Consider the following 25552-nt stretch of genomic DNA (forward strand, 5'->3'; position numbering starts at 1 on the left):
TTCCAGCACCATTTCAACTTCATCAAATCACCTCTGCTTTGTCTAATACAGTGACAACTAAAAGATACACAAAACTATTTAGTCCAATCAATGTAAGCTAAATATGATGTGGCTTACTTCTCTGTGTGTGTGTGTGTTCGTGCAAGTAGAAAAAACATGTTGACTCACCCTACTTGTAGAGAAACGTCAATGCCCTCCTCCTCTCATACATACATACATACATACATACATACATACATACATACATACATACATACACGCTTGTATTTTTTGTTGTCCTGGGCTACCTGGCTAAAATGCTCGCTAGCCTAACTTCCTTTCATGGGCAACGTTAGCTAGTTAATATTAGCCTACTACATCTACCTACATATTGAACTTCCATCCTTTCAGGCCAAGGGCACAATGTATGAATATATGGTTGGATCAGCATTGCCATTATAATCATTGGTCAGTACAGAGAATTAAGTAAAACCACAAGTCTAAATCCCTATCTTCATCCATGGCTGATTTAGGAAAGGGACAATTTTAGCTATCTAGCTAACCACTGTACAATGAGATGCAACAATTTAAGTTGTTTCTGTCAATGACATATTGCTCTCGATGTGATGGGATTGGTGTGAAGCCAAATCCAAACTGGCTTCCCATGACACTTTTTTTTGGTGCGCCAGGACCATTCCCAGTTGGGCTCACTCAGTTTACCTCAACACTGATTGGCTGTAATTGTATACTTTTTTTTAATCAAGGGAGGCCAAATGCTCGCTGGCTTCGATTGCATTCAATGCTACAGGTGGCAACAATGTCATCATCTTTTTGACCAGATAGCATGAGATAGATGACCTACACATACAGAGGGGCGCTGTTTCGCTTGCTCGGATGCTTTCTCCGATGAGATTTATTCAGCCTATTGCGAATTGAAGGAAAATTACGAAACACAGAAAGACTAAATATTAAAGAATAATACACACAACTGGCACAAAGTACGTGAGGATGGCTGTGCGATGGAAGTAAAATCATTTTTCATTTTTCAAACACCTGAAACAGCTTTTTCCTGCAATCTAGAGCTACAATAATTTTTGCTTAATTCTATGTCAAAAATATGTTTATTTTTCTGCACATCTAAGCATACCTCTTGTGTTGTCTGTATCTTCCTGACTGGTGGCTATTAAAAAAAAAAAGTAAATATGTTTCTCTGCATCTCTGCTAAAATCTGGGTAAATTACTGAAAGGAATGTTAGTCTTATTCAGTACATTTAGCAATTGCTTGGTTTCCTAAAGTCTACCAACCTTGCCAGCAGGTATGCCAGCTAAGATAGTTAGACAAGCTACTCTAACTTCATTGATACCCTGAAATATTTTCCTGATAGCTAGTTATGAGGTTGGGAACCTATCTGGGCTAGCTAAAGCCAACTTCATAAAATTGCTAAGTGGCTAGTAGTATTACAGAGAAACAACAACAACAAATCTGAGGGGGCATGTGCCCCTGTGCCTCCAATGGGCATGACACCTCTGAGTGCAGACTAACCATATCCCAACCATAAGTTGGCCTGCTGTTGATGGAGAGGTCATTTGGCAATAGAGTCGTTTTTTTTTCTGATAATCACAACAGCTGAAAATAAATATACTTACGCCTACTTGCAACACAGTTATAGGCCTTTTAACTGACATGACATGCCAGTGGCCCTGAAGAATGTATAATCTTTCAATATAGAGATGGTGTGTTGTTCCCCAACGACAATTATGAATTATTGCCCACTACTTTCATTCTCTTCTTTGTAGAGTGTGTAAGAGCGTGACAACCATAATCTTGATGTGCATGTGAATTAGTTAGCATATTTGTTAGTGTACTGAGCAGCAGCGCTACTCTGTGTGGCCAGGACACAGTTTGCATCCTCAGCTGCTGCCTCTAATTCACAATTAACTGGACAGAGTCGTCCTCACTCTCTCAGCAGATGGTTTGGGAGCTCCACATTTGTGAGCAAGTGCATGTCTATTGGTTTAGAGGCAGCTGTGGGAGGTAAGCATTGCCCAATGTTCTGAGTCTAGCAGCTTCATGTGCAAGCACAGATAATAATAATAAGAAAAAAAACTTGAAACCTCAAAGATCAGGAAATCTCAAAAAGATCTTCTCTGCCAAGCCTTCTGTAAAATCCTCATATCATTCTCTGTATGATCTTTAGAGGCGGTCGTTGGTTTCATTCCAGAGTAATCCTTGAGATTATATCCGTGCATGGTGGACAATGGACATATTGTTTTGATCTTGTTGCTGTAATCCAGATCAGTGCTTCAGCACCATATGGAGTAGGCTAGAGGAGGCCTCAGTCAGCAGAACTACTGCATAGACATGGTCTGTGTTGAATACTATAGCAGCACTGTGCACCACATGTGGTTCAATTAGTGAAAATATATCTGAATGTAAAATACACATGATTATAATATTTATTTAGGGAGATACTATCAACCAAGTCATATTTACCATTGAAGTAGATGGTAAAATAACTCAGGTAAAGCCTGATATTTCTGACAGTCATAAACACTGCAACATCATGCATTCACATTTCCCAAATATACAACATGCACACTGAGACTCAGTGTTACCCCAAAATCTTACAGGAGGAGAGTGAAAACAAGGAGGGGATGAGGCCATCTGTTTTACGGTATAATCTGGAGGAGTCACGGCTCATAAATAAAGAGAAGACTAAGGCCAAATTGACAGTCAGTGGATGGGATGTCATGCGAGCCAGATGGATTTGCCTTGAGGGTAATTTACCCAGTGTGCACAAGTCCAATCCAGCTGAATCACTGCACTCAAATTTAATGTTTGGTTCTGGTGCTGCACTGTGGTTCCGCTAATGGAAACACCAAACATGCTGCTGTAACATTGGTTGACAAGGGCACCTTGGGTTTGCAGATGTTCACGCTGATGACAGATGGTACCTGTGCGGCTAAGGGAGCGATGGGGAGATGTCTGAACCAGCCTTGTGCCACCTGCACTCCTCTTAAACTCCCTCTCTGCACCCCATTCCCATAACCCAAAACAGTGTGTGTGAGTGTGTGTGACATTACTCAGCGCCGGGGGATCACAGGGTACCAAGGATTGGCACGCTGCTACAGACAGTAGGTGTGTCTGAATCTCTGGTTGGGTCAGGTAACACAGGCACAAGCTGGTGGCTGGAAGTCCTTCAGCATTTCCACTTCCCTGGAGATGGAACATACAACAGCATATGAGGTCAAATCTATCTGCCACATCAAGCTTCAGATCTCCGGGTTTGCTGGGCTCTAGATGTAGGCATATATATTTTATTTTGTAGTGATAAAATGCCATAAGCTGCCAAAAATGTCTTACTGAAGTGGAAATATAAAATGTGTTTTTCCCATACCGGTATAAAGGGATATGGAAAATCAAGAGTTCTTAGTTACCAAAAGTATACTGTAACTTGAGCTGATGCACAGGCAGTAGTGAACACATTTGTTGTCAACATTTACTCTAAAACAGAATTAAATGAAATTCTGAAAACAGGCATGGCTTTTTCATCATGACCACAGTGAAGTGAAGGGTTGAAACATAAAGGGGTGCCATCATGACCACAGTGAAGTGATGGGTTGAAACATAAAGGGGTGCCATCATGACCACACAGTGAAGTGATGGGTTGAAACAAAGGGGTGCCATCATGACCACACAGTGAAGTGATGGGTTGAAACATAAAGGGGTGCCATCATGACCACACAGTGAAGTGATGGGTTGAAACATAAAGGGGTGCCATTAAAATGCACGGTGTGCCATGTGTAAAGAGACAAATGACCAGCTCCTGAACCACAGGAAACAGAGAAGGGGAAGAAGGGCTGTGAATGGAGAAGAGACAGTAATTACCCCCATTCATCTTCATGGGACCCCAGCACCCTGTTATGGAGACACGCCCCTAGCGGAGTGCATCCCCACGTTTGATACATCTCTCCTTAAATGATCCACCACCGGTGGATAGGGCCTCCATCACTCCTTACGCTACCATTCATCATCTCATTAAGAGTATGGGCCAGGGGTGGGTTGAGGACACCCAACATTGTGGGAGACTTTGAGCTCTACCAAAGACAAGCGGTATGGGGTAGGTTACGGGTAGGTTATGGTTGTTTATGGTAGGCCTACGTCCAGTCACATTGGATAATGATTAAAAAAAATCACAAATTGGTTAAATGCAGATGCCATTTTTGGGGGGGGAAATATTTTGATCACAGGCCACAATCCCTTTACCATTTGAGCGATATGTATGTTTCTGCTACTGTTGCGTTAGGTCAACAATGTAATAGGAAGCCAAATATTTTGTTGTTTGAAATTAAATCTATCATCAGTCTGTATTTATGTACCCATGTATGTATCTCTGTATTTGTTTACATATGCGAAGAGGATCCATTCGTGTGAGTTAATTTGGTTAAAATGCAACAGTGATTATGTGACGGCACACAGGAAATTCAGTGACATTAAAACTGAACTCTTTGCTGCAAAGTGAGCAGAAATAAAGACTCTCTCTGGATTACCCCATCCCCCCAGCCCAGGTGGATTCATCTTTTTAGAAGCCACAAGCATCTCTCTCTTTTTCCGCAGACACAGAGGAGCAGGGCACTGAGCCAACGAGTCTCGTAGTGCTCCAAACACATCACTAACCGGATCTCCATGTGGTACATTCATTACCGTAAAATACGCCGCCACTCCCCGCTGAACGCTCTACACTCACCGCCATCGCATTTTCGCCAGCCCCCCTCCCTCCATAAAACCGCTTACGCCGACAGTTCTGAATTGGGCTGTGTCCAAGTTTAACATTAGTGGGTGGGAGCTGTAAGAGTGATCACAGCCACAAATTATGCTCCAGTGATAGAATCTGCACATGGATTATTCCGTACTCTGCAGTCAGTAAACTCTCTACCATGAAGACGCTGGTTACACCATTGACTTACAATACAGTCTAAACCAGTTAAATATCCCTCTCTTTCATTTGGATGTGATATCCCATTGTCCTTTGAACTTTACAGTGATCACTCAAGTGATTTATCAAGGTAAATTGACAAATGGAAACTCAAAGCAAGATCTGAATTGATATAACAAATGTGTCATAGTTCCTCCCAAAACGTTGCAGCACAGCCTTCTCATCCAATCAGTTTTGTTGTTGCTTTTTATTTTACAGTATAAACAGTAGGACATCACTGCTGGTAAATTGTATCTTTTTAGATTCACTGCACTTTTGATTTGGAATTCGTCTTCATAGCTCGTTTTAAAGAGGAGATGCTGACAAATCTGATTATTGGTGCCAAATTCTGGATGAAGTACTTTTCATTGTTTATTTCCAACAAGAGAGGTCTATATTTGGGCCCATATGATTGTTATTTCTTCTTTGTCAACAAATATTAATGCTGACTATGCAAATGTTATATCAAAGCCAAACATGGTGTGTGTGTGTCAGTGAAGGCTCCTCAGTGGGAAGGGGAGGACCCTCCTCAGTGAATTTCATAAAAATACAATTGTAAAACATTTAAAAATGTATCCTTTTTTGATAAAACATACTAAATATAATCACATCACCAAATAATTGATTAAAACACAATATTTTGCAATGAAGGTCTGCAGTAGCCTCAACAGCACTCTGTTGGGTAGCACCATGATGTAGCCGGAGGACAGCTAGCTTCTGTCCTCCTCTAGGTACATTGACATCAATATAAAACCTAGGAGGCTGATGGTTTCCACCTCCTTCCATAGACTTATGTAAGGAGGGGAAAAATAAATTGAAGTGGGTCTAGGATGTCAGGTAATGTAGAGGTGATATGATACTTGACTAGTCTCTCAAAGCACTTCATGATGACAGAAGTGAGTGCTACGGGGCGATGGTAACTGAACTAAATGACTTTTGGGAGAGGGAGAGATTGAATATGTCAGTATTCAGCCATATTCCCAGTCACCTCGCCATGGTTAAATGCGAGTGTTACAATACCTGATGTCTCTCTGGAAGGAAATCCTCGCCCTGAGCTCGTCAACTTTATTATCCAGAGACTGAACATCAGCGAGTAATATACTTGGAAGCGGTGGGTGGTGTGCGTGTCTCCTAAGTCAGACTATAAGTCCCCTACCTCTCCTCCGCCAGCTGTGTTTTGGGTCAGTCTCTTGAATCAGATTGAGAACCACACCCGGCCAAACACAAAGCAACAGAAAACATAGAAATAAAGAAACTAGACTGCCCACCCTAGTCACACCCTGGCCTAACCAAAATAGAGAATAAAAACCTCTCTATGGCCAGGGCGTGACACATTTTGATGTCCTACTGTTGGAACTAATGATTACATCCTATATCAGCTAGACACAGGCAAGAGTGTGTAAGGCGGCATTGAACGTGTCTCAGTCTGTGCAAGTGTCACTGTCTGTCACCTAAAAAAAATGTTGACCTGTGCTCACTTACATTGTAAACTTTCATTCATAGGCTAGGTTGTAGCAACCACGTGATGGTTAAAGGGAAAATTTGAGTATCATGTAGTAGCCTAAACCTATCACTGTTACATTGAACTGGGTGAATAGAATATGACAGTCATCCAATATGCTGTAATAGAAATAAGTCCATGCTCAAGAAAAAAAGTGTCCTCCCTCCTCTTAAACGGCACTGACTGCCATTGGACTTTGTGTGTGTGTGTGTGTGTGTGTGTGTGTGTGTGTGTGTGTGTGTGTGTGTGTGTGTGTGTGTACTAGTAGGTGGAGGTAAATGTTTATCCTGGCATCCTGCTGAAGTGACCAAACTTAATGTACACCATGTGAGAACTCACAAGACATAATTATAAGATTAAATGAGCGCAATGTAGAAGGGGTCACAGGAATGAGGCAGGGTACAGTGACACTCATGCAATTTAAACATTCATTTTACATGTGTTTATAAAAGAGTGGAGAAATTTTAATATTTAATCAAAAGGCAATATGAATGTCCTCTATAGCTGCACTCACTGGGGTTGGCAAACACTGAATCAAACCTTATGCATCTCCATCTCTAATCTCCATGGGAAGTCATGTTTGGTGCCAGGGCCTCCTGTTTTTCCCATCCTCTGCCAACACCCCCCAGTAGATACCATGTACATTATCCTCATCCACACCATCACTTACCTCGATGTCTTTCCACCAGCAGGCAGGAGGTGCTTGTCGACTAATGTGGTTCAGTTATTATCTCTCCTTTCCAACTCAACTCATCTTGTCCACACAGTAACTCTAGAAGTGAAGGTCCCAGCATAGAAAATGAGTTTGGGTTCATGTTAGTCAGTTCATATTTTGTTATCTATTTACAGATCCTCAGATCATTTTGATATATTTTGTGATAACTAGATTGGTTTATCTTATGATGTCCTACTTCATTTTGTTCAATCTTTATATCTCTCAGTCAGAAATAGACCAAGGCAATGTGCTTGCCATGCCATCCCTTATATTCTAACTGCTAACAAGCCTATTTGCCAGTGACTGACATTGATTTGATCCCTAAAGCCCTGAGCTTGGCACTGGATTGTTCCTAAGCAAATTAAGCCTCTATCATACCCACCCCCACCTTCACCCCTCTCCTCCTCCTGCCATGGGAACCCTACATCTTTAATGATGATGTTTTGAGCAGATCCCGCAACACAAAAGCGGTGACATCTGTCTCAGTAAGTGCTGCACTCAAGATCCCCCCCTTTGTTCTATCTCCTCTTCTTGAAAATAAATCTAAACTAAAAGAGTTGTGGGAGGGAGCTGCTAAAAGAGGAAAGCGGGGAGAAGTTGAAACAAAGAACCATTCTTTCAAAGTGTGTTTTCTGGATAATTCCCCATACAGCATTCCTAATGTTCAAAAAAGGTGTTAGAGTTTATACTTCTCTCCTGGTTCTGGTTTTGGCTCTGTTGCCCACCAGCCCACTGCTGGTTCCAGGCCCCACTTGGATCTTGAAAGGACATTTTCCCCAGATTAATTTATACATTTGAAACTCAAACCCATTGAAAAATAGTTTTCAAGCTAAAAGTGGCTTGCAAGAGTGTATGATGGTGGACTCATGAGCGATGTTGAGATGATCATCATAATTTAGGTCTGTGGCAGAATTGAACTTCATAAGAAAACAAATAAATCAGTTATTGAGCATCGCTCTATTTCATATGCACATGAGCTCTTAAACTAGTGTTACCTTTTCCAGAACGACTTCCACTGATAAGACTGATTGGATACAGTCAACATTCTGTAGCATATGGTACAACTTTTCAAAATGTAGGCAATTTTGACCTAAACTTCATTATATGCTATGGATAAAAATTTGGCAACACAATAATATTTGTTATAATTATAACACTGACTGGGCCTTGATAAGCTCTGATCCTCTTGCTTATGACGATGGCAACAATAAAGGACAGGCGATGTTGTAGTCAGCTATGAGCAATCAAATGTGACGCAACGAGGGTCCTCCGAACTTTGCCACAAAAAATGGCAACCTCCATGTTGTGTAGGAGGACAGCAATATTTAGCTGGGCTATTCGAAATGTTTCACCCTTAAAATCGTATAATCCTGCCAGCTCACACTGCGGGCTTCTACATCAGATAGCAAATTATAACCCTAAACCACTGAAATTAAATTTGAAAGATCCGTACATACCAGATAGGGAAAGCGAGAAAACTCCGGAATGGCAGAAGACAGCGAAGTATGACCGCAAGCTATTCGGGCGGTATGGCTCTTCGTCGGGAATCGACCCTGCAAAGCTGTGGCCCAGCCATGCCCAGCTCGAGGAGATAATAGCAGAGGAGAGGGAATGGAACCCTCCGCTCCAGGTGATGCTGAAGAACGTCGAGGCGAAAACGAAGGAAGCCAATGCGAAACGTCTCGCGAAGTAAACATCCATGCTAATACTAGCTATCTTTTTAGGACCTGTCAAATGACATGTTTGTTTCTACGCAACGTGCTATACTAGATAACATTGAGAGAAATTGAGAATGGTAGTTACTGCATGACATTTGCCTATATGACTCAAGGCAACTAGTTACATGGGCATGACATCTCTCAATGAGAGGCCTCATGTATGTATAACATAAATATGCTCAACAGTCTGATAGGCTTTGGTTCCAATTCATATTGTTATTTGATAGTGTTGTGGAAGTACAGCATTTCCTTGACAGGTGGATAAATCTCTCTAACCATACCTTTTTATAGTAGCTTTTATGATGACATGATACTTGGCGAACACCCCCTCCAATCTTCTTTTACAGAGAGAAACTGGTTGCAGCCAATATGGCCAAGATGCCTAAGATGGTGGCTGACTGGAGGAAGGAAAAACGGGAGGCGAAACAGAAGTTGAAAGATGAGAAGGCCCGTCGTGAAAGGCTGCTAGCCGAGGCCAGAGAACGCTTTGGCTATGCTATGGACCCCCGAAGCCCCAAATTCCTGGAGATGGTCAGTGAAATCGAAAAGGAGGAGAAGAAGAAAAGGAAGCTGATGAAACGTAGACTAAAAGAAGAACAGAGCCACGCCCCTCCTGCTTCCTTGGCTGATTCCTCATCATAAGGCACTGACTTTGTAAATATGACTATTTAGTCAACTTTGTAAATGTATTGTTGTCAACTGTGTTTTGAGTTTGGCTGCTATAATGAATAAAACGCACTAGAACTAGGTCTAATGTCTCATCATACTTTACTGACTGATCATACTTTACTGACTAGTTATAGACTAGTAGCTAGTATAGGAAGAATGATTTTGTGATATTAACATGTTTATTATTGGAAAACAATTACACAATATTAAAAACAGGCAAAATCCCACATTTAGCCATTTGGCAAACTTTTCTTATCCAGAGACGCAGCAGGAAAAACAAAGAATCACAATCTTGACTAACAGTCTGTCCTCACAGATTAAGGGAAGCTGTATGTCACATTTGACCAGCAGTCCTCTGTGGATCGCTTATAGATGCAGGGGTGGCGGGCCACATCGTTCTGTGTACCAGTTGTAGAAGTATGCTACATGGCTGATCCCTGGAGGTAGAATGACAGGTGTAGGGGTGGCGTTGTGCCTTTCTTGTTAACTGCTGCAAAAAGCTATACTCTGTGGGGTTCCGAGCAGAGGCCAGGGTTCCTTGCAGGTTGTAGCAATGAAACTGCATGGTGCCACTCAGAGTTCACAAAGAGGATACAGTTTGATGGCTGTATAACCTTGTAGAGTCAATTTTGCACGCCCAATTTTTCAGTTTTTGATTTGTTAAAAAAGTTTGAAATATCCAATAAATGTCGTTCCACTTCATGATTGTGTCCCACTTGTTGATTCTTCACAAAAAAATAGTTTTATATCTTTGTTTGAAGCCTGAAATGTGGCAAAAGGTCGCAAAGTTCAAGAGGGCCGAATACTTTCGCAAGGCACTGTAGTGCACACTGTTGTGCAGACTGTATGTAACCTTTATTTAACTAGGCAAGTCAGTGAAGAACAAATTCTCATTTATAATGACGGCCTACCGCGGAACAGTGCATTGTTCAGGGGCAGAAGAACAGATTTTTAACTCGTCAGCTGGGGATTCAATCCAGCAACCATTGAGTTACTGGCCCAACGCTCTAACCACTTGGCTACCTGCCGCCCCATGATTGACACTGGGTGTGATGTCATGATCCACTGATTAAGTTCATCAAGGAAGTAGCAGGTAAGTTTATACACATTATACAAAACATTAAGAACACCTTCCTAATATGAGTTACACCTCCTCCTTTAGCCCTCAGAACAGCCTCAATTTGTCAGGGCATTGACTCTACAAGGTGTTGAGCATGTTCCACAGGGATCATGGCCCATGTTAACTCCAATGCTTCCCACACTTGTGTCAATTTGGCTGGATGTCTTTTGGGTGGTGGACCATTCTTGATACACACAGGAAACTGTTAAAATGTGAAAAATCCAGCAGCGTTGCAGTTCTTGACACAAACCAGTGCACCTGGCACCCAATACCATACCCTGTTCAAAGGCACTTGAATTGTCCATTCACCCTCTGAATGGTACACATACAAAATCTGTCTCAATTGTCAAGGTGTAAAAATCCTTTAACCCGTCTCCTCCCATTCATCAATAAGGGATCATAGCGCAGTCAGTCTGTCAGGCAAAGAGCAGGTGTTCATAATATTTTGTACACTCCGCTTAGGTACCAGTCATAAATCTTTCTGTAAAGTCACATAATGTCACCTCTTAATCAGTTTGTTATTTATAGGGAAATATGGACAAGGACGGGTTACACTCGACTGAGATATGCTCCAGTAAAATATAATAAAAGGGCTTGTAGCAAATGGACATATTTAATCATGTTTTTCAAATCTTTTAACCACGCCTTTCTTTGTACAAGGTCTTGAGTGACAGTCTAAACTTTATTTGAAGTAATGAATATCAGAGGTTAGTGAGGTTAAACGTATTTCAACTGACTACTTTCCTCTGTACATTGCAGCAGGGACAACATACAGTTGAAGTCAGAAGTATACATAAACTAGTTTTAATGACTCCAACCTAAGTGTTTCAACCACTCCCCACATTTCTTGTAACAAACTATTGTTTTGGCAAGTTGGTTAGGACATCTACTTTGTGCATAAGTAATTTTTCCAACAATTGTTTAAAGACAAGATTATTTCAATGCCATAATGACAGTCGTTATGTTTGGAGGAAAAAGGGGGAGGCTTGCAAGCAGAAAAACACCATCCCAACTGTGAAGCACGGGGCTGGCAGCATCATGTTATGGGGGTGCTTTGCTGGGAAGGGTGCACTTCACAAAATGGATGGCATCATGAGGAAGAAAAATTATGTGGATATATTGATGCAACAGCAAGACATCAGTCAGGAAGTGAAAGCTTGGTCGCAAATGGGTCTTCCAAATGGACAATGACCCCAATCATACTTCCAATGTTGTGGCAAAATGGCTTAAGGACAACAAAGTCAAGGTATTGGAGTGGCCATCACAAAGCCCTGACCTCAATCCTATAGAAAATTTGTGGGCAGAACTGAAAAAGCATGTGCAAGCAAGGAGACCAACAAACCTGACTCAGTTACACCAACTCTGTCAGGAGGAATGGGCCAAAATTCACTCAACTTATTGTGGGAAACTTGTGGAAGGCTGTCCAAAACATTTGACCCAAGTTAAAATTTTTTAAAGGCAATGCTACCAAATACTAATTGAGTGTATGTAAACTTCTGACCCTCTGGGAATGTGATGAAAGAAATAAAAGCTGAAATCATTCTCTACTATTATTCTGACATTTCACATTCGTAAAATGAAGTGGTGATTCTAACTGACCTAGAACAGGGAATTTTTACTAGGATTAAATGTCAGGAATTGTGAAAAACTGAGTTTAAATATATTTGACTAAGGTGTATGTAAACTTCTGACTTCAATTGTAGCATGACCTATTGATTAAGGTTCTTCTACATCTACTAATACAGAAATGTTAATACATTTGTTAAAATAACTTGGATCAAAGCAATGTCATACGTTATGTAGTAGTATGTCTGTCTTACTCAGTTATCACTAAATGGGTGCTTTTATCAAAATGCTTACAGTAATACTCAATCACTTTTGGAGAAGTTAAAAGCAAAACTCTACCTCACAACTTACATTGTTAATAAGTTCATTTCAACATGTTTTTCCCCACAACAAATGTGGATATACCATATTCAAATTGTTTTGAGCAACTGCCTCCCCATCTACTGTTCTGGGTAACCAGTACAGTGATATAAGTACCACACATTCAAACACTGAAGATAGAAGCTGAACCTAACTACAGATGTAGGATCAGGGTGTTCACGCAGTAGGTGGATAAAATGCCTCTGATCTTGAACCAGCAGGTAGAGGCAACTTCTACCAACTCCCATTCAAAACTCAAGTGTTTAAATCAGGGAAAGATCACCATCCATGAAGGACGGAGACTTTCACCACAAAGCAAGTAACATTTGGAGACAGTGATCAAAGTGGCTGAGGATGTATGAGAGAGCAAGTCTTCCCGGAACATCTACACATGGCAGGGGAAGCAAGTCCAGTGCTTGCTCAGCACAATGACACCTGTTATACTACAGTGGTGTGATTTCATCTTGGTCACTAGTGTCAGCCTTGAGTTTGGAGAGAGCAGCATGGATCCTGAACTGGGTGCGTGACTCCATGGAGTACTCCTTGTAGTTAGTTCTGAGGGAACAGAACAAAGTGGATAGGAATCATGAGTAAGACTTAGTAACATTGTATGTGTACACCCAAAGCTCCAAAGGTATTGGGACAGTGACATGTTTTAGCTCAGTACTCCAGCACTTTGGATTTAAAGGATACGGGTTAAAGTACAGACTGTCAGCTGACGGTCTGCACTTTAACCTCATCGTCATTGTATAATTTAAAATCCAAAGTGCTGGAGTACAGAGCCAAAACAAAAAGTCACTCCCAATACTTTGAGCTCACTATCTTGCAGCAGTCACCAATCCTGGTCCTGTAGAGCAAAATAGTGTGCAGGATTTGGTTCCAGTCTAGCCTCAATACAACCAATTCAAATACAATTGTTTTTGTCACAAGCACTTAACAAAAATAAGAGTTAACTTCATTGTTGGTTAAGAAAATATTTACAAAATAAACTAAAGTAAAAAAAATAAGAGCAACAATAAAATAATGCTATATACAGGGGGTACCGGTACCAAGTCAATGTGAGGGGTACAGGTTAGTTGAGGTAATATGTACATGTAGGTAGGGCTAAAGTGACTATGCATCGAAAAACAGTGGGTAGCAAATAGTCAATGCAAATAGTCTGGGTATCCATTTTATTAGATGTTCAGCAGTCTTATGGCTTGGGGGTAGAAGCTGTTCAGAAGCCTTTTTCACCTAGACTTGGCGCTCCGGTACCACTTGCCGTGCAGTAGCAGAGAGAACAGGTTGACTAGGGTGGCTGGATTATTTGCCTATTTTTAGGGCCTTCTGACACCGCCTACTATAGAGGTCCTGGATGGCAGGAAGCTTGGCCCCAGTGATGTAATGGGCCGTATGCACTACCCTCTAGTCTAGTGCCTTGCGGTTCGGAAGCAGAGCTGTTGCCATACCAACCCTTACGACCTGAGGGAGGCCCGTCATGACGTCCAGGATCCAGTTGCAGAGGGAGGTGTTTAGTCCCAGGGTCCTTAGCTTAGTGATGAGCTTTGAGGGCACTATGGTGTGGAACACTGAGCTGTAGTCAATGAACAGCATTGTCAAGTAGGTGTTCCTTTTGTCCAATCTCTATTGCACTCTATTGAGTGCAATAGAGATTGCGTCATCTGTGGATCTGTTGGGGCGGTATGCAAATTGGAGTCAGTCTAGGGTTTCTGGGATGATGGTGTTGATGTGAGCCATAATCAGCCTTTCAAAGCTCTTCATGGCTACAGACGTGAGTGCTACGGGATTCAATCTTAGTCCTGTATTTACGCTTTGCCTGTGATGGTTCAGAGGGCATAGTGGTATTTCTTATAAGCGTCCGGGTTAGAGTCCCGCTCCTTGAAAGCGGGAGCTCTACCCTTTAGCTCAGTGCAGATGTTGCCTGTAATCCATGGCTTCTGGTTGCGGTCACTACGGGGACGGCTTCGATGCACTTATTGATGAAGCCAATGACTGATGTGGTGTACTCAATGCCATCGGAAGAAACCCAAAACATATTCCAGTCTGTGCTGTAGCTTAGCATCGGTGTCATCTGACTACTTCCGTATTGAGTGAGTCACTGGTACTTCCTGCTTTAGTTTTTGCTTGTAAGCAGGAATCAGGAGGATATAATTATGGTTAGATTTGCCAAATGGAGGGCGGGGGAGAGCTTTGTACACGTCCCCCCCTCCACTTGTGGCACATGTAACATGCTGGTAGAAATGAGGTAAAAAAAGATTTAAGTTTCCCTCCATTAAAGTCCCAGGCCACTAGAAGCACTGCCTCTGGATGAGCATTTTCTTGTTTGCTTATGACTTTATACAGCTCATTGAGTGAGGTCTTAGTGCCAGCATCGGTTTGTGGTGGTAAATAGACAGCTACGAAAAATATAAACTCTTGGTAAATAGTGTGGTCTACAGCCTATCATGAGATACTCTACCTCAGGCAGGCAAAACGTAGAGACTTCCTTTATTTGATTTTGTGCACCAGCTGTTATTGACAAATAGACAGACTGGCACACCTTGTCTTACCGGAGGCAGCTGTTCCGTCTTTCCAGTGCATGGAAAAACCAGCCAACTGTATATTATCCATGTCGTCGTTCAGCCACGACTCAGTGAAACATAAGATCGTTCCCCCCCCCCCTTTTGGTAGGATAGTCTTGAACGGAGCTCCTCCAGTTTATTCTCCAATGATTGCACATTGGCAAATAGGACAGATGGTAGAGGTGTCCCCTGTATCTGCAATACTCGTTAAAGAAAAAACATTTTTGTCCAGTTCGAGGTGAGTAATCTCTGTTCTGATATCCAGAAGCTCTTTTTAGGTCAAAACATTATGTACAAAATAAGTTACAAATAATTGGTTAGTAGCCCATAAAAGCAGCAGCCAGCACCAACTCCGGTGCCATTATTTTCAACTGACCAATCAACAATCTTCATTAGTTTAATAAGGTGTTTTCATGTCGAGCTGGAATGTAAGCCTGCTACATCCTACTACAGCTTGCAGGCTGTATTGGAACAACCAGTAAGAGATGACTCACTTGGCTTTCACCAGTAGTTTGATGGCCTCCTCCTTGCGGCCCGTGTCTATGTAGACCACACTGAGCTCCAGCAGAGCGTTGGGCACCAGGTAATGGTCAAACTTGATCTTCTTCTCACTGGAGGTTAGAGAACAGATGGCCATATCATCAACCTCTTAGTTGTTTACACTGAACATGTTCATATATCACTGACTGTTCTAAAAACACATCTCTAGACATTATTCAGAGTGCATTTCACTGCTATGAAGTCCTACCCTCCTTCATAACACTGCATTGTTCAACTTGCTATGGATAAAACATTGGTGTGGTTTAATCAAACAAAGAACATATTGTTTGATTAAATAACATGAAAATATTTCCTTTTGGCATGGATGAGCTTGTTAAAAAAAGTGACACTCTGGACCTAAGGAAGAAAAGCTGCTGTTTTGGCAACGGCTAATAGAGATCCGAAAAAAACAAACTCATTTTATAACCTCTCAGCAAACATGCGTCGGCATGTATTTACCATTATGTTATACAACACCAGATTCCAGGTGTGTATAAATGAAAGATACCCGGACTAAAAGATTCCCAACGTCACCTGTTGTACACCTTGTTGAAGCATTCCTCTGCAGCCTGAATGTGTCGCTGGTTCTTCAGACACAGCCCCTTCAGTAGGTGGATCACACAGCGGTCATCCATTGAATACTCATTCACTTCCAAAACAAAACACAGATGATAAAACCATGCATTCAAAATTACTCATCAACACAGGCTCAAGCAGAATGTGTGTAGAATCAGTCTTTATCCATTCTCTTTTGGTGATATTATAAGAGTGGTTATTGCTTCATGACCAGCTTAGGCAAGCAGGCTGGTTTGGCCCAGTTCAGTCTGACTGCCTGAAACTGGTTAGCCCCAGACATGTTGCAATACCGGGAGATTCCAGCAGGGTGCGCTCTGCCTCCACAAGTGTTTGCAGCATGCCCTCAGTCAGCTCTGGCCGCTTGCTGATCATGGAGAAGCCGTTCCACATGTACATCATCTCCTACAGCACAGTGTAGCAAGAGATAATACTGTCAGAACCACAAATACAAGTGACCCATTTTAGCAACAGATTTGTGCATGTCTTTATGCAGCTTTGCGTATGTGTGTTTGTGGGGTCTCACCAGCACAGGTACTGGGAGCCTCACTGGGCAGCTAGCTTTGTAACGTCTAGCCTTGCGAATGGCAAACTTCTCTGTGGGTGGAGACTTCCCTGCTATCTTTTGCTTGAAGGTGGACACTCGTCTAAGAGAGTAGGCAAAGACAGAAAAAGAGAAGGGGCCAGGAAAGAGGGGTGATCACAATGAAATGGGACTGGGGAATTTCAAGGTATGTTTTTGTTGTGATGAGCATGCGTTTACCTGAAAAGCTCCACCTCATCTTCCCCAAAAGGCCTAGCCTCCCCCGGAGCAAGCATGCTCAGGTAAGCAGCCTTCATGTACACATACATAGCCTGAAGGAAAGACAAGCCTTATTCAGTCAGGACTCAGTCATACAGTAAGTACAGTCGTGGCAAAAAGTTGAGAATGACACCAATATTAAATTTTCAAAGTCTGCTGCCTCAGTTTGTACGATGGCAATTTGCATATACTCCAGAATGTTATGAAGAGTGATCAGATGAATTGCAATTAATTGCAAAGTTCCTCTTTCAGCCATGCAAATTAACTGAATCCCCAAAAAACATTTCCACTGCATTTCAGCCCTGCCACAAAAGGACCAGCTGACATATCAATGATTCTCTCATTAACACAGGTGTGAGTGTTGACGAGGACAAGGCTGGAGATCTCAGGCTGCTTGAGCTCGAATAACAGACTGGAAGCTTCAAAAGGAGGGTGGTGCTTGGAATCATTGTTCTTCCTCTGTCAATCATGGTTACCGGCAAGGAAACACGTGCCGTCATCATTGCTTTGCACAAAAAGGGCTTCACAGGCAAGGATATTGCTGCCAATAAGATTGCACCTAAATCAACCATTTATCGAATCATCAAGAACTTCAAGGAGAGCGGTTCAATTGTTGTGAAATGGCTTCAGGGCGCCCAAGAAAGTCCAGCAAGTGCCAGGACCGTCTCCTAAAGTTGATTCAGCTGCAGGATTGGGGCACCACCAGTACAGAGCTTGCTCAGGAATGGCAACAGGCAGGTGTGAGTGCATCTGCATGCACAGTAAAGCAAAGACTTTGAGGATGGCCTGGTGTCAAGAAGGGCAGCAAAGAAGCCACTTCTCTCCAGGAAAAACAGGGGGAAAAAAAACAGGAAAAACATCAGGGACAGACTGATATTCTGCAAAAGGTACAGGGATTGGACTGCTGAGAACTGGGGTAAAGTAATTTTCTCTGATGAATCCCCTTTCCGATTGTTTGGGGCATATGGTAAAAAAAATTGTCCGGAGAAGACAAGGTGAGCGCTATCATCAGTCCTGTGTCATGCCAACAGTAAAGCATCCCGAGACCATTCATGTGTGGGGTTGCTTCTCAGCCAAGGGAGTGGGCTCACTCACAATTTTTCCTAAGAACACAGCCATGAATAAAGAATGGTACCAACACATCCTCCGAGAGCAACCATCCAGGAACAGTTTGGTGACGAACAATGCCTTTTCCAGCATGATGGAGCACCTTGACATAAGGCAAAAGTGAAAACTAAGTGGCTCGGGGAACAAAACATCGATATTTTGGGTCCATGGACAGGAATCTCCCCAGACCTTAATCCCATTGAGAACTTGTGGTCAATCCTCAAGAGGCGGGTGGACAAACAAAAACCCACAAATTCTGACAAACTCCAAGCATTGATTATGCAAGAATGGGCTAAATATTGACTCTTTGCATCCACTTCATCTAATTCTCAATAAAAGCCTTTGACACTTATGAAATGCTTGTAATTATACTTCAGTATTCCATAGTAACATCTGACAAAAATATCTAAAGACACTGAAGCAGCAAACTTTGGAAAATAATATTTGTAATTCTCAACTTATGGCCACGACTGTAGAGTTTAATAATGTTAAGTCTGTTGTGGGGATAAAAATATTGCATTGGCTTTAAAAGCCATACACTTAGCGGGTAGGTCAAATTGACTGAATTCAATTAAGAGTGTCTGCTCAAGTGGTTTTGTGTCATCTTAAATTGGGTCCTAGGCTGTACTCAACACTACAGCACACTCTCTTGCCTTGGACCAGCGGCTCTCATTGCTCAGTAGGTCAGCGTAAAAGTAGGCCATCCGCCACACGCACTTGTAGGTGAAGCACCACATTAGCTCCCAGTAGCACATGTGGTGAAACTGCTTCCACTGCTGCTGAGCTTTGCAGCCATCCTCAAACAGCACCACCGCCTGGTGACATATCATCATTACAGTACACCCCACCAGCAAACCACAGGCCCACACTGATCTCATTCTAGGCCTATCAATACAAACACCACTGCTAAATATGACTGAAAAAACAGACAGATAACACAAATAGTATAACATAGATATGTAGTTTGAGGCTCACCTCATCGATGTTCCCCTTGATTGCCTCAGCCCTGCCTGCAAAGAAGAGAAATATGGCCCCCTGAAGGGAAGTGGAGAGAAATGTAAACATTCTCTGATAACACCATATATAATACTTTGGCGGTGGCTAGCACTTGTAAAATGACATACTTACACAATGGTAGCTCAAGCATCTCCTCTGACTAAATGACCTCTCTCTTGGTCAGTGCATTACTTACCCACATTACAAAACTATTACTTTAGATTGTGTTTGCCCAGGAGTCTGCTGGTATCAGTACGCATTGTGGTTCCATACAGAGTTGAGTTTGCTTTGGGCTGGGTGAGAGCCTGGGGAGGAGTGTCACTCACCTGTGGGTAGCGGAGCCGGAAAGGCTTCAGCAGCTTCTCAGCATCAGCCACGTCCCCCTCACCGGTCCCTGTAGAGTGATAAAGAACTGAATACGATGTATGGACAAAACCAGAAACTCAAACACAGTCTACTCTCTCGTTCTTTATCTCTCGCTCTTTCACACATGTGTGTATGTAATTGTGTCAAGTCAGTTGTGATCTCCATTCACTTCCTGGTTGTGAAGAGTAGAGTACCGAGTATGAAGGTGAGGAAGGTGTAGTAACAGAGCAACAGCAGGGCACACAGCATGGAGCGCAGGTTGTTTGTAGTGGCACCATCATTCAGCTGGGACAGACCATACTCCTGCACACAATAACATACAATATATACTGAGTGAGGGGAGACAGAGACAACCTGTAAAGCAGGGCTGCCCAACGCTGTTCCTTTAGAGCTACTGTCATGTAGAGCATCTGGCAAACCGGATTATAATAATGACCTGCTTGTTAAGGTGAATCATGTTAATTAACTACAGCAGGCTAGCTCTCCAGAAACAGGGTTTGGCAGCCCTGCTGTAAACCAATCACTTTCTAGACATGAGTTAGAATGAGCAACTATACCTTGTCTCCAGAGAAGCCAGCAAACTCTAAAACTTTGAGTAACCGAGGTGGAAACATGGAAAGAGTCTGGAAAACAGTACAGAATCCTGTGATACAGCGTAAGGTCTGACTGACACGTGCTAAAACACACAATTATCTAACAAATTGACCATTAATGGAATACGGGATGCTTGTGGGACATACCAAGTTGAATGCTCCGATCCCAAAAGACACTCCTCCCTCTAAGTGAATGTGGTTGGGTCCTTGGAGAGAGCTGTTAGACTGTAGGAAGGTGTGCAGCTCCCTGTGTCATAAAAGGCAATTATGTCATTCATAGTCTAACATGATTATATTATAGACTGTAATAATGCCTGATTATTACACAATAAAAACACATCTAAATGACTGATAAAGACAGACACTTACCAGAGAAAATTGCCATTACTGTTATAACATCTGAGCACAGTTTTATTGTAATAGCAGCACAGTTTTATTGTAATAGCAGTTCATAATTTGGTAAACAGAATTATTGATTCCACCTGCTGATTCACAATCACACTGTGTGAGCCTGTTTAATGTGAGAACCATTTCTGCCCTTTCTCGAGAACCATTTCTGCCCTTTCTCCTGCAAACTTACTTGTAAATCAGATAACTGTTGCGTACTTTGATTCCTCCTTTGATAAAACTCACCATGTTCTCATCCTTGAGGAAGAGGGAAAATAAATGAGAGGACAGGGGAAACCTGTTGGATCGCTCTTTAAAAACTATGCACACAGACGCAAAACACCAAGAAGCAGGAAGGCAAACAACCACAATGTGTTTCATCGACCGATATCTAATCAGTTGGATACAGTTATCATACATACAGGTAACTGTCAAAATCAAGGAAACACAATAGGGCCACCAGAACAGATTCAATGCTCCTTGGCATAGATTCTACAAGTGTCTGGAACTCTATTGGAGGGATGCAACACCATTCTTCCAACGAGAAATCACATAATTTGGTGTTTTGTTGATGGTGGTGGAAAAAGCTGTCTCAAGCATCACTCCAGAATCTCCAATAAGTGTTACATGGGGTTGAGATCTGATGATCGAGAGACAGACATACAATACACACTTTAAAGCCCTTATGCTCCCTTGAGACCCCTCTTTCAAAGTAACTGATCTCTTCTAATGGGCAACTAGGACCTATTTTATACATTATCCTAAGCATGATGGGATGTTAATTGCTTAACTTACTTAGAAAACCACACCTGTGTGGAAGCAACGGCTTTCAATATGCATTGTATCCCTCATTTACTCAAGTGTTTCCTTTATTTTAAGATTTACCTGTGCATTAATGCTAAACATCAGCAGTGTCACTAACCAGGATTTATTATTTAACTAAGATTTATAGTTGAGGACAGGAGGACCAGTCTTACCTGTAGGAAGGTGAGAGCAGCCCTTTGGAGCAAGCATTCAGCATAACACGCATCAGCATGGAGAGCTTGGAGCTGCTCTGCAAACCCACACACACGGTCAGTGGCTATTTGAAATCTGCCATAATAATAGGCTGAGATGCCCAATTATAAAAGCGCTCTTACCTTCAGTTAGACGCTCTCCAGGTGATTTACTGATATTACTAGGGGACTTTCGTCGAAACCTAAGAAGAAATGAGACCAACTATGAGCGTAAGACTAAAACAATTACATCTCATTGAGCAATGCATGTTTCTCATGTTAATGACAAGGGCATTAATGTGGAACATTATAATAACACATGACAGCCTTTCGACCACCTCCAGCAATCTCAAGTGTCCTTGCTTGCTGTAGGCCAGGGGTGCTATTCATTCCATGAAGGGTCTAGTGTCTGTAGGTTTTTGCTTTCAATTAAGCCCTAGACAACCAGGTGTGGGGAGTTCCTTACTATTTAGTGACCTTAATTCATCAATTAAGTACAAGGGAGGCACAAAAATCAACAGCCACTCAGCCTAGTGGAATGAGTTTGACACCTGTGCTGTAGGCACCTCAAACTCACCTCTGGACTTCGAAGCCAATTCCAGTGCTTGTTTTTATTGTTCCCATCTAAATCAGGGACTGATTTATACCTGGCAATTCATTCTCAGGTAGAACAGAAAACCAGCTGGCTCCTGATCTCGTAGGGTAAGAGTTGAATACCACTGCTGTAGGCCATCAATAGAGCTGCTCTGGCCATGCAAACACAGGCAAATTCCAGCCGGGGCGCAAAGAGACCTGGTTGCCATGTAAATGCTCTCATTTGCCTGCAGGTTATGGCTGATGGACAGGAGACTAATAGCTCTGGGCATATTAGGCCTCACTGTTAGAGGCCAGACCAACTGTCAGAGTATTCCAGGATTTCCCTCTATTTCACTTTTCTGGATGTTGCTTATGTCTATAATATGAACTAATGTGTTAAAGAGGACATGAAACAGATGAGTGTCCATGTATAGTAGCATCCTCACCTCTGGCAGACCTCCTGGGCACTCTTCATGGTGTTGCCTGCATTGACGATGTCATCCTGCTGGAAGGTCATCATAGCCTGCATCTCCAGCACAGTGGCGTAGATCAGAGCATGGTACATGCTCTCTTTCACCCTTCAACGCAACACACAACATCATCATACACACCTCACTGACAATCAGAAAACAGCAAGTATTTATTGTCCAGCGAACATTTTAATTTCCTTTCGAAAAGAAAATGTGCCTTTCTTCAAATATATGGCTTCACCTATTGATAGTGAGAAAAGACAGAGTAGCCAACAGACACCTAATTATTTTCTTATTTCACTCTAGCAGTATGGTGTTTATTTTCCAGGGCCTCTGTTCTGCCTGTTGAGCCCTGGGCGTCAGCTTCAGTAAACACTCCATATCCTGGAGAAGTGACGAGGCCTAATGCTTTGGGTAGCAGGAAGTGTGACACTTCACTGTACTACACCACAATACCACTGTACATCACACCTCAACGGTGATGATGCTGCACTAAGTTACACACCACTCAACGACAAAAGGCTAAAGGCTGCACAAATATACCCCAATACACCCTGTACATGCTAATTGGCCAATGGAGAGTTTGAAGCCCACTTTAGTCCAGAGAGAGTGGCACTGTTACCGTGGCCGCAGTTTGTCCAGGCTCTCACTGAAGTGGTTGTTGAGGAAGAGGTCCAGGGCCTCCATACACTCCTCAAGGCACACCTGCAGGGTCATCTGTGAGGAGCTGTGCACACACACACTACAATGGTTACATGACAGTAAGTATCAGCTTTAGTATTCTCTCTTCCTGAGAGAGAAAGAAAATAGGCAATGGAAGGACTCTGAGGCCCATAGGTAAGGTAAGTTGCCTGCAACTGTGTCAATACACATACACCCATCTGTTCACAGCAGTCTGCACACACTGCTCAGTGTCTCTTACCTTCATTACTGCATTGTTGGGTTTAGAGCTTGCAAGAAATGCATTTCCTTGTTCTTGTACACATAACATTAAAACCTGGCACGGATGGATCTGAAGCTCTCTGATGTACAGTAAAAAGAAAATGTAAAAATATCCTTTTGGCCAAGCTAGTCCTGTCAAAATTCTCAAATGTATGCATTTATTTAGAGTCAGAACTCTTAGAAATAAGCTGCAAGATGATCTAAGGAAACATGCCTTCTTGTACGACTTCAAGATAACAACATTACTGTGGATTTCCCCCTCCACAAAGAGCTCGTCAACATATGTGAGGAGTAATATGTGGAAACATGAAATAAACAAGAACTAAACTGAAACTACACTTCCCTTGACAGGAATAAGTTAGAAAGGAGGAGAGAGTTATTCTAAAATAAATAAGATATCTTCAGCTATTAATGCATTGGTTGGTCTTTTGTTGAATTATTTGAATAGTCATGAATCAGATGTACTCCCTCCAAAATAGATTTATCAAATAAACCCTCACAAAATATTGTTAAACTACCATCTTGACCCTGTCCATCTCAATGTCAACACAACAACAATGTAAAGAGGAAAATAACTTTTTAAATATCTTAAATAACTTCGGAATAAAGTAATGTAACAAAGTCACTTGATCAATAAGTACTTGTACTGACAATATATAAAACAAACCTGCGTATTTACATGAATTAAATTGATGTTGAATAACTAACATATAAACCGAACAACCAAGTAAAGTTCAGTGCAGTAGGCCAAGCTGTCCCGACGTTGAAACTTACTTCGCCGCAGCAGGTGCATCTTTCCCATTGGACATTTTTTCTTCCGGGCACTCTGCCCAAAACACCTGTCGAAAAGTAGCCTACTCAGAAGGGTTTGAGGAAAAACATTAACTAGAAAATTGTCTTAATAACAAGCTGAGTGGAGGGTTGATTGATTCTGCTTTAAGAACAGAAGTTGCATTGAGCTGTGGAATCTTGTTGGGATTGTAATTTGAGAAGAGTTGCAGAGAAGCGTCAAGTGCTCGAAAGCTGTGTGGGAAAAGAAACGAGGACTGGATCGACTCCTCCTTCAACATCCGCAAACTCAATGGGTCATGTCTAGAAGGGATATTGCTTTTGTCAAATTGACGTAAAAAGTATATATTTTGTTGTTGTCGCATTTTAGCTAACCCTAAACATTTTTGTAACGTTAACCTAATTATCATAACCTGCAACATCAATTATCCTAACCTGCTGCGTAAATTATCCTAAAACGGCTACGAAAATGTTTTGACAAAAGCTGTATCCCTTCCAGACAAAACCGTCTCAATGCCACGAACACTTTGCAAACCTGCCATAACCTTTAATCAAAGAACATACATAATGACTCGACGTCAACATGGCTATTTATTCGTTTATTAGTCATTAGTCTATAATATGGCCATGGCCCATTTTATGCATATATTGGCAAAATAATAGGATAAGAAACTGCAGTTCTCTAACAGCCTGCATTTTATATTAAGTCATTAATTCGGGATTATATTGTGTGTTGTTTGACTCAGAAAAGGTCACACGCCAAGCCTCTTATATGTGACCCGTTACATATTAACAATGTTCTGTAAACTGTATAACTCACTGGAGATGGAAAACCCTAAAAGTTAACACCAGTTCAAATTAATTCCAGTCTCACTGAAGTTATATAGAGCCCCACAGTGGAGGTGTCAATATACCATAAAACCTAGCGGTCAAACAGGGAAATGGTTCCAGTCGTTATTCCACCACTCATTTCTTACCTTCTCATCCAGATCATGGCATTTGTAGTTCTTTATGACAGCCACATTAGCAGCTTATTAGCGTTTCATTTTTTGGGAGGTAAATACATGCGAGGTTATTGATAAAAGTTACCTTGTCCTAGAGAGATTTACAGTTATCAAAATGTCACGCCAGGGTAGGCCTTCACGAAACACAGCCCTTATTTGAAGTGTTTCTAAAATTCCCCATGGAAAAAATTAAAATGTGGAAAAACAATTGTAACCATTTCCCCGTTTTATGGGTTTTATAACTCAC

At 42.0% G+C, this 25552-nt stretch overlaps 2 protein-coding genes across 2 annotated transcripts; one reads left to right on the forward strand and one right to left on the reverse strand.

Annotated features, from left to right (window-relative positions):
- The first annotated feature begins 8455 nt into the window (after window positions 1–8455).
- On the forward strand, window positions 8456–10260 carry LOC139423977 (large ribosomal subunit protein mL64-like). The gene is made up of 2 exons (XM_071175646.1): window positions 8456–8860; window positions 9237–10260. Exons 1-2 carry the CDS (start codon window positions 8460–8462, stop codon window positions 9529–9531), a joined length of 696 nt encoding a protein of 231 aa, XP_071031747.1. The 5' UTR covers window positions 8456–8459; the 3' UTR covers window positions 9532–10260.
- Window positions 10261–11627: 1367 nt separating this feature from the next.
- On the reverse strand, window positions 11628–24516 carry LOC139364869 (tetratricopeptide repeat protein 39A-like). Its single transcript, XM_071102046.1, has 18 exons — window positions 24287–24516; window positions 23193–23297; window positions 22547–22678; window positions 21669–21727; window positions 21507–21583; window positions 20723–20787; window positions 20290–20389; window positions 20107–20172; window positions 19744–19852; window positions 19510–19577; window positions 19163–19222; window positions 18841–19002; window positions 17042–17133; window positions 16805–16925; window positions 16572–16683; window positions 16240–16354; window positions 15660–15776; window positions 11628–13159 (listed from the first exon to the last, which is right to left on the reverse strand). Exons 1-18 carry the CDS (start codon window positions 24319–24321, stop codon window positions 13048–13050), a joined length of 1707 nt encoding a protein of 568 aa, XP_070958147.1. The 5' UTR covers window positions 24322–24516; the 3' UTR covers window positions 11628–13047.
- Between the last annotated feature and the right edge of the window lie 1036 nt (window positions 24517–25552).

Source organism: Oncorhynchus clarkii, chromosome 13, assembly GCF_045791955.1.
Source record: "Oncorhynchus clarkii lewisi isolate Uvic-CL-2024 chromosome 13, UVic_Ocla_1.0, whole genome shotgun sequence".
NCBI classification, from domain to species: Eukaryota; Metazoa; Chordata; class Actinopteri; order Salmoniformes; family Salmonidae; genus Oncorhynchus; species Oncorhynchus clarkii.

What these genes read in the sequence shown, in the direction of transcription:
- LOC139423977 (XM_071175646.1), top strand. Translation starts at nt 8,460, where the DNA reads ATGGCAACCTCCATGTTGTGTAGGAGGACAGCAATATTTAGCTGGGCT. An exon ending in AATGCGAAACGTCTCGCGAA is followed by an intron (nt 8,861 to 9,236) that starts GTAAACATCCAT and finishes CTTCTTTTACAG; the next exon opens with AGAGAAACTGGTTGCAGCCA.
- LOC139364869 (XM_071102046.1), bottom strand. Translation starts at nt 24,321, where the DNA reads ATGTCCAATGGGAAAGATGCACCTGCTGCGGCGAA. An exon ending in CTGGACAAACTGCGGCCACG is followed by an intron (nt 22,679 to 23,192) that starts GTAACAGTGCCA and finishes GTTGCGTTGAAG; the next exon opens with GGTGAAAGAGAGCATGTACC. An exon ending in TCCGGCTCCGCTACCCACAG is followed by an intron (nt 19,223 to 19,509) that starts GTGAGTGACACT and finishes ACTTCCCTTCAG; the next exon opens with GGGGCCATATTTCTCTTCTT.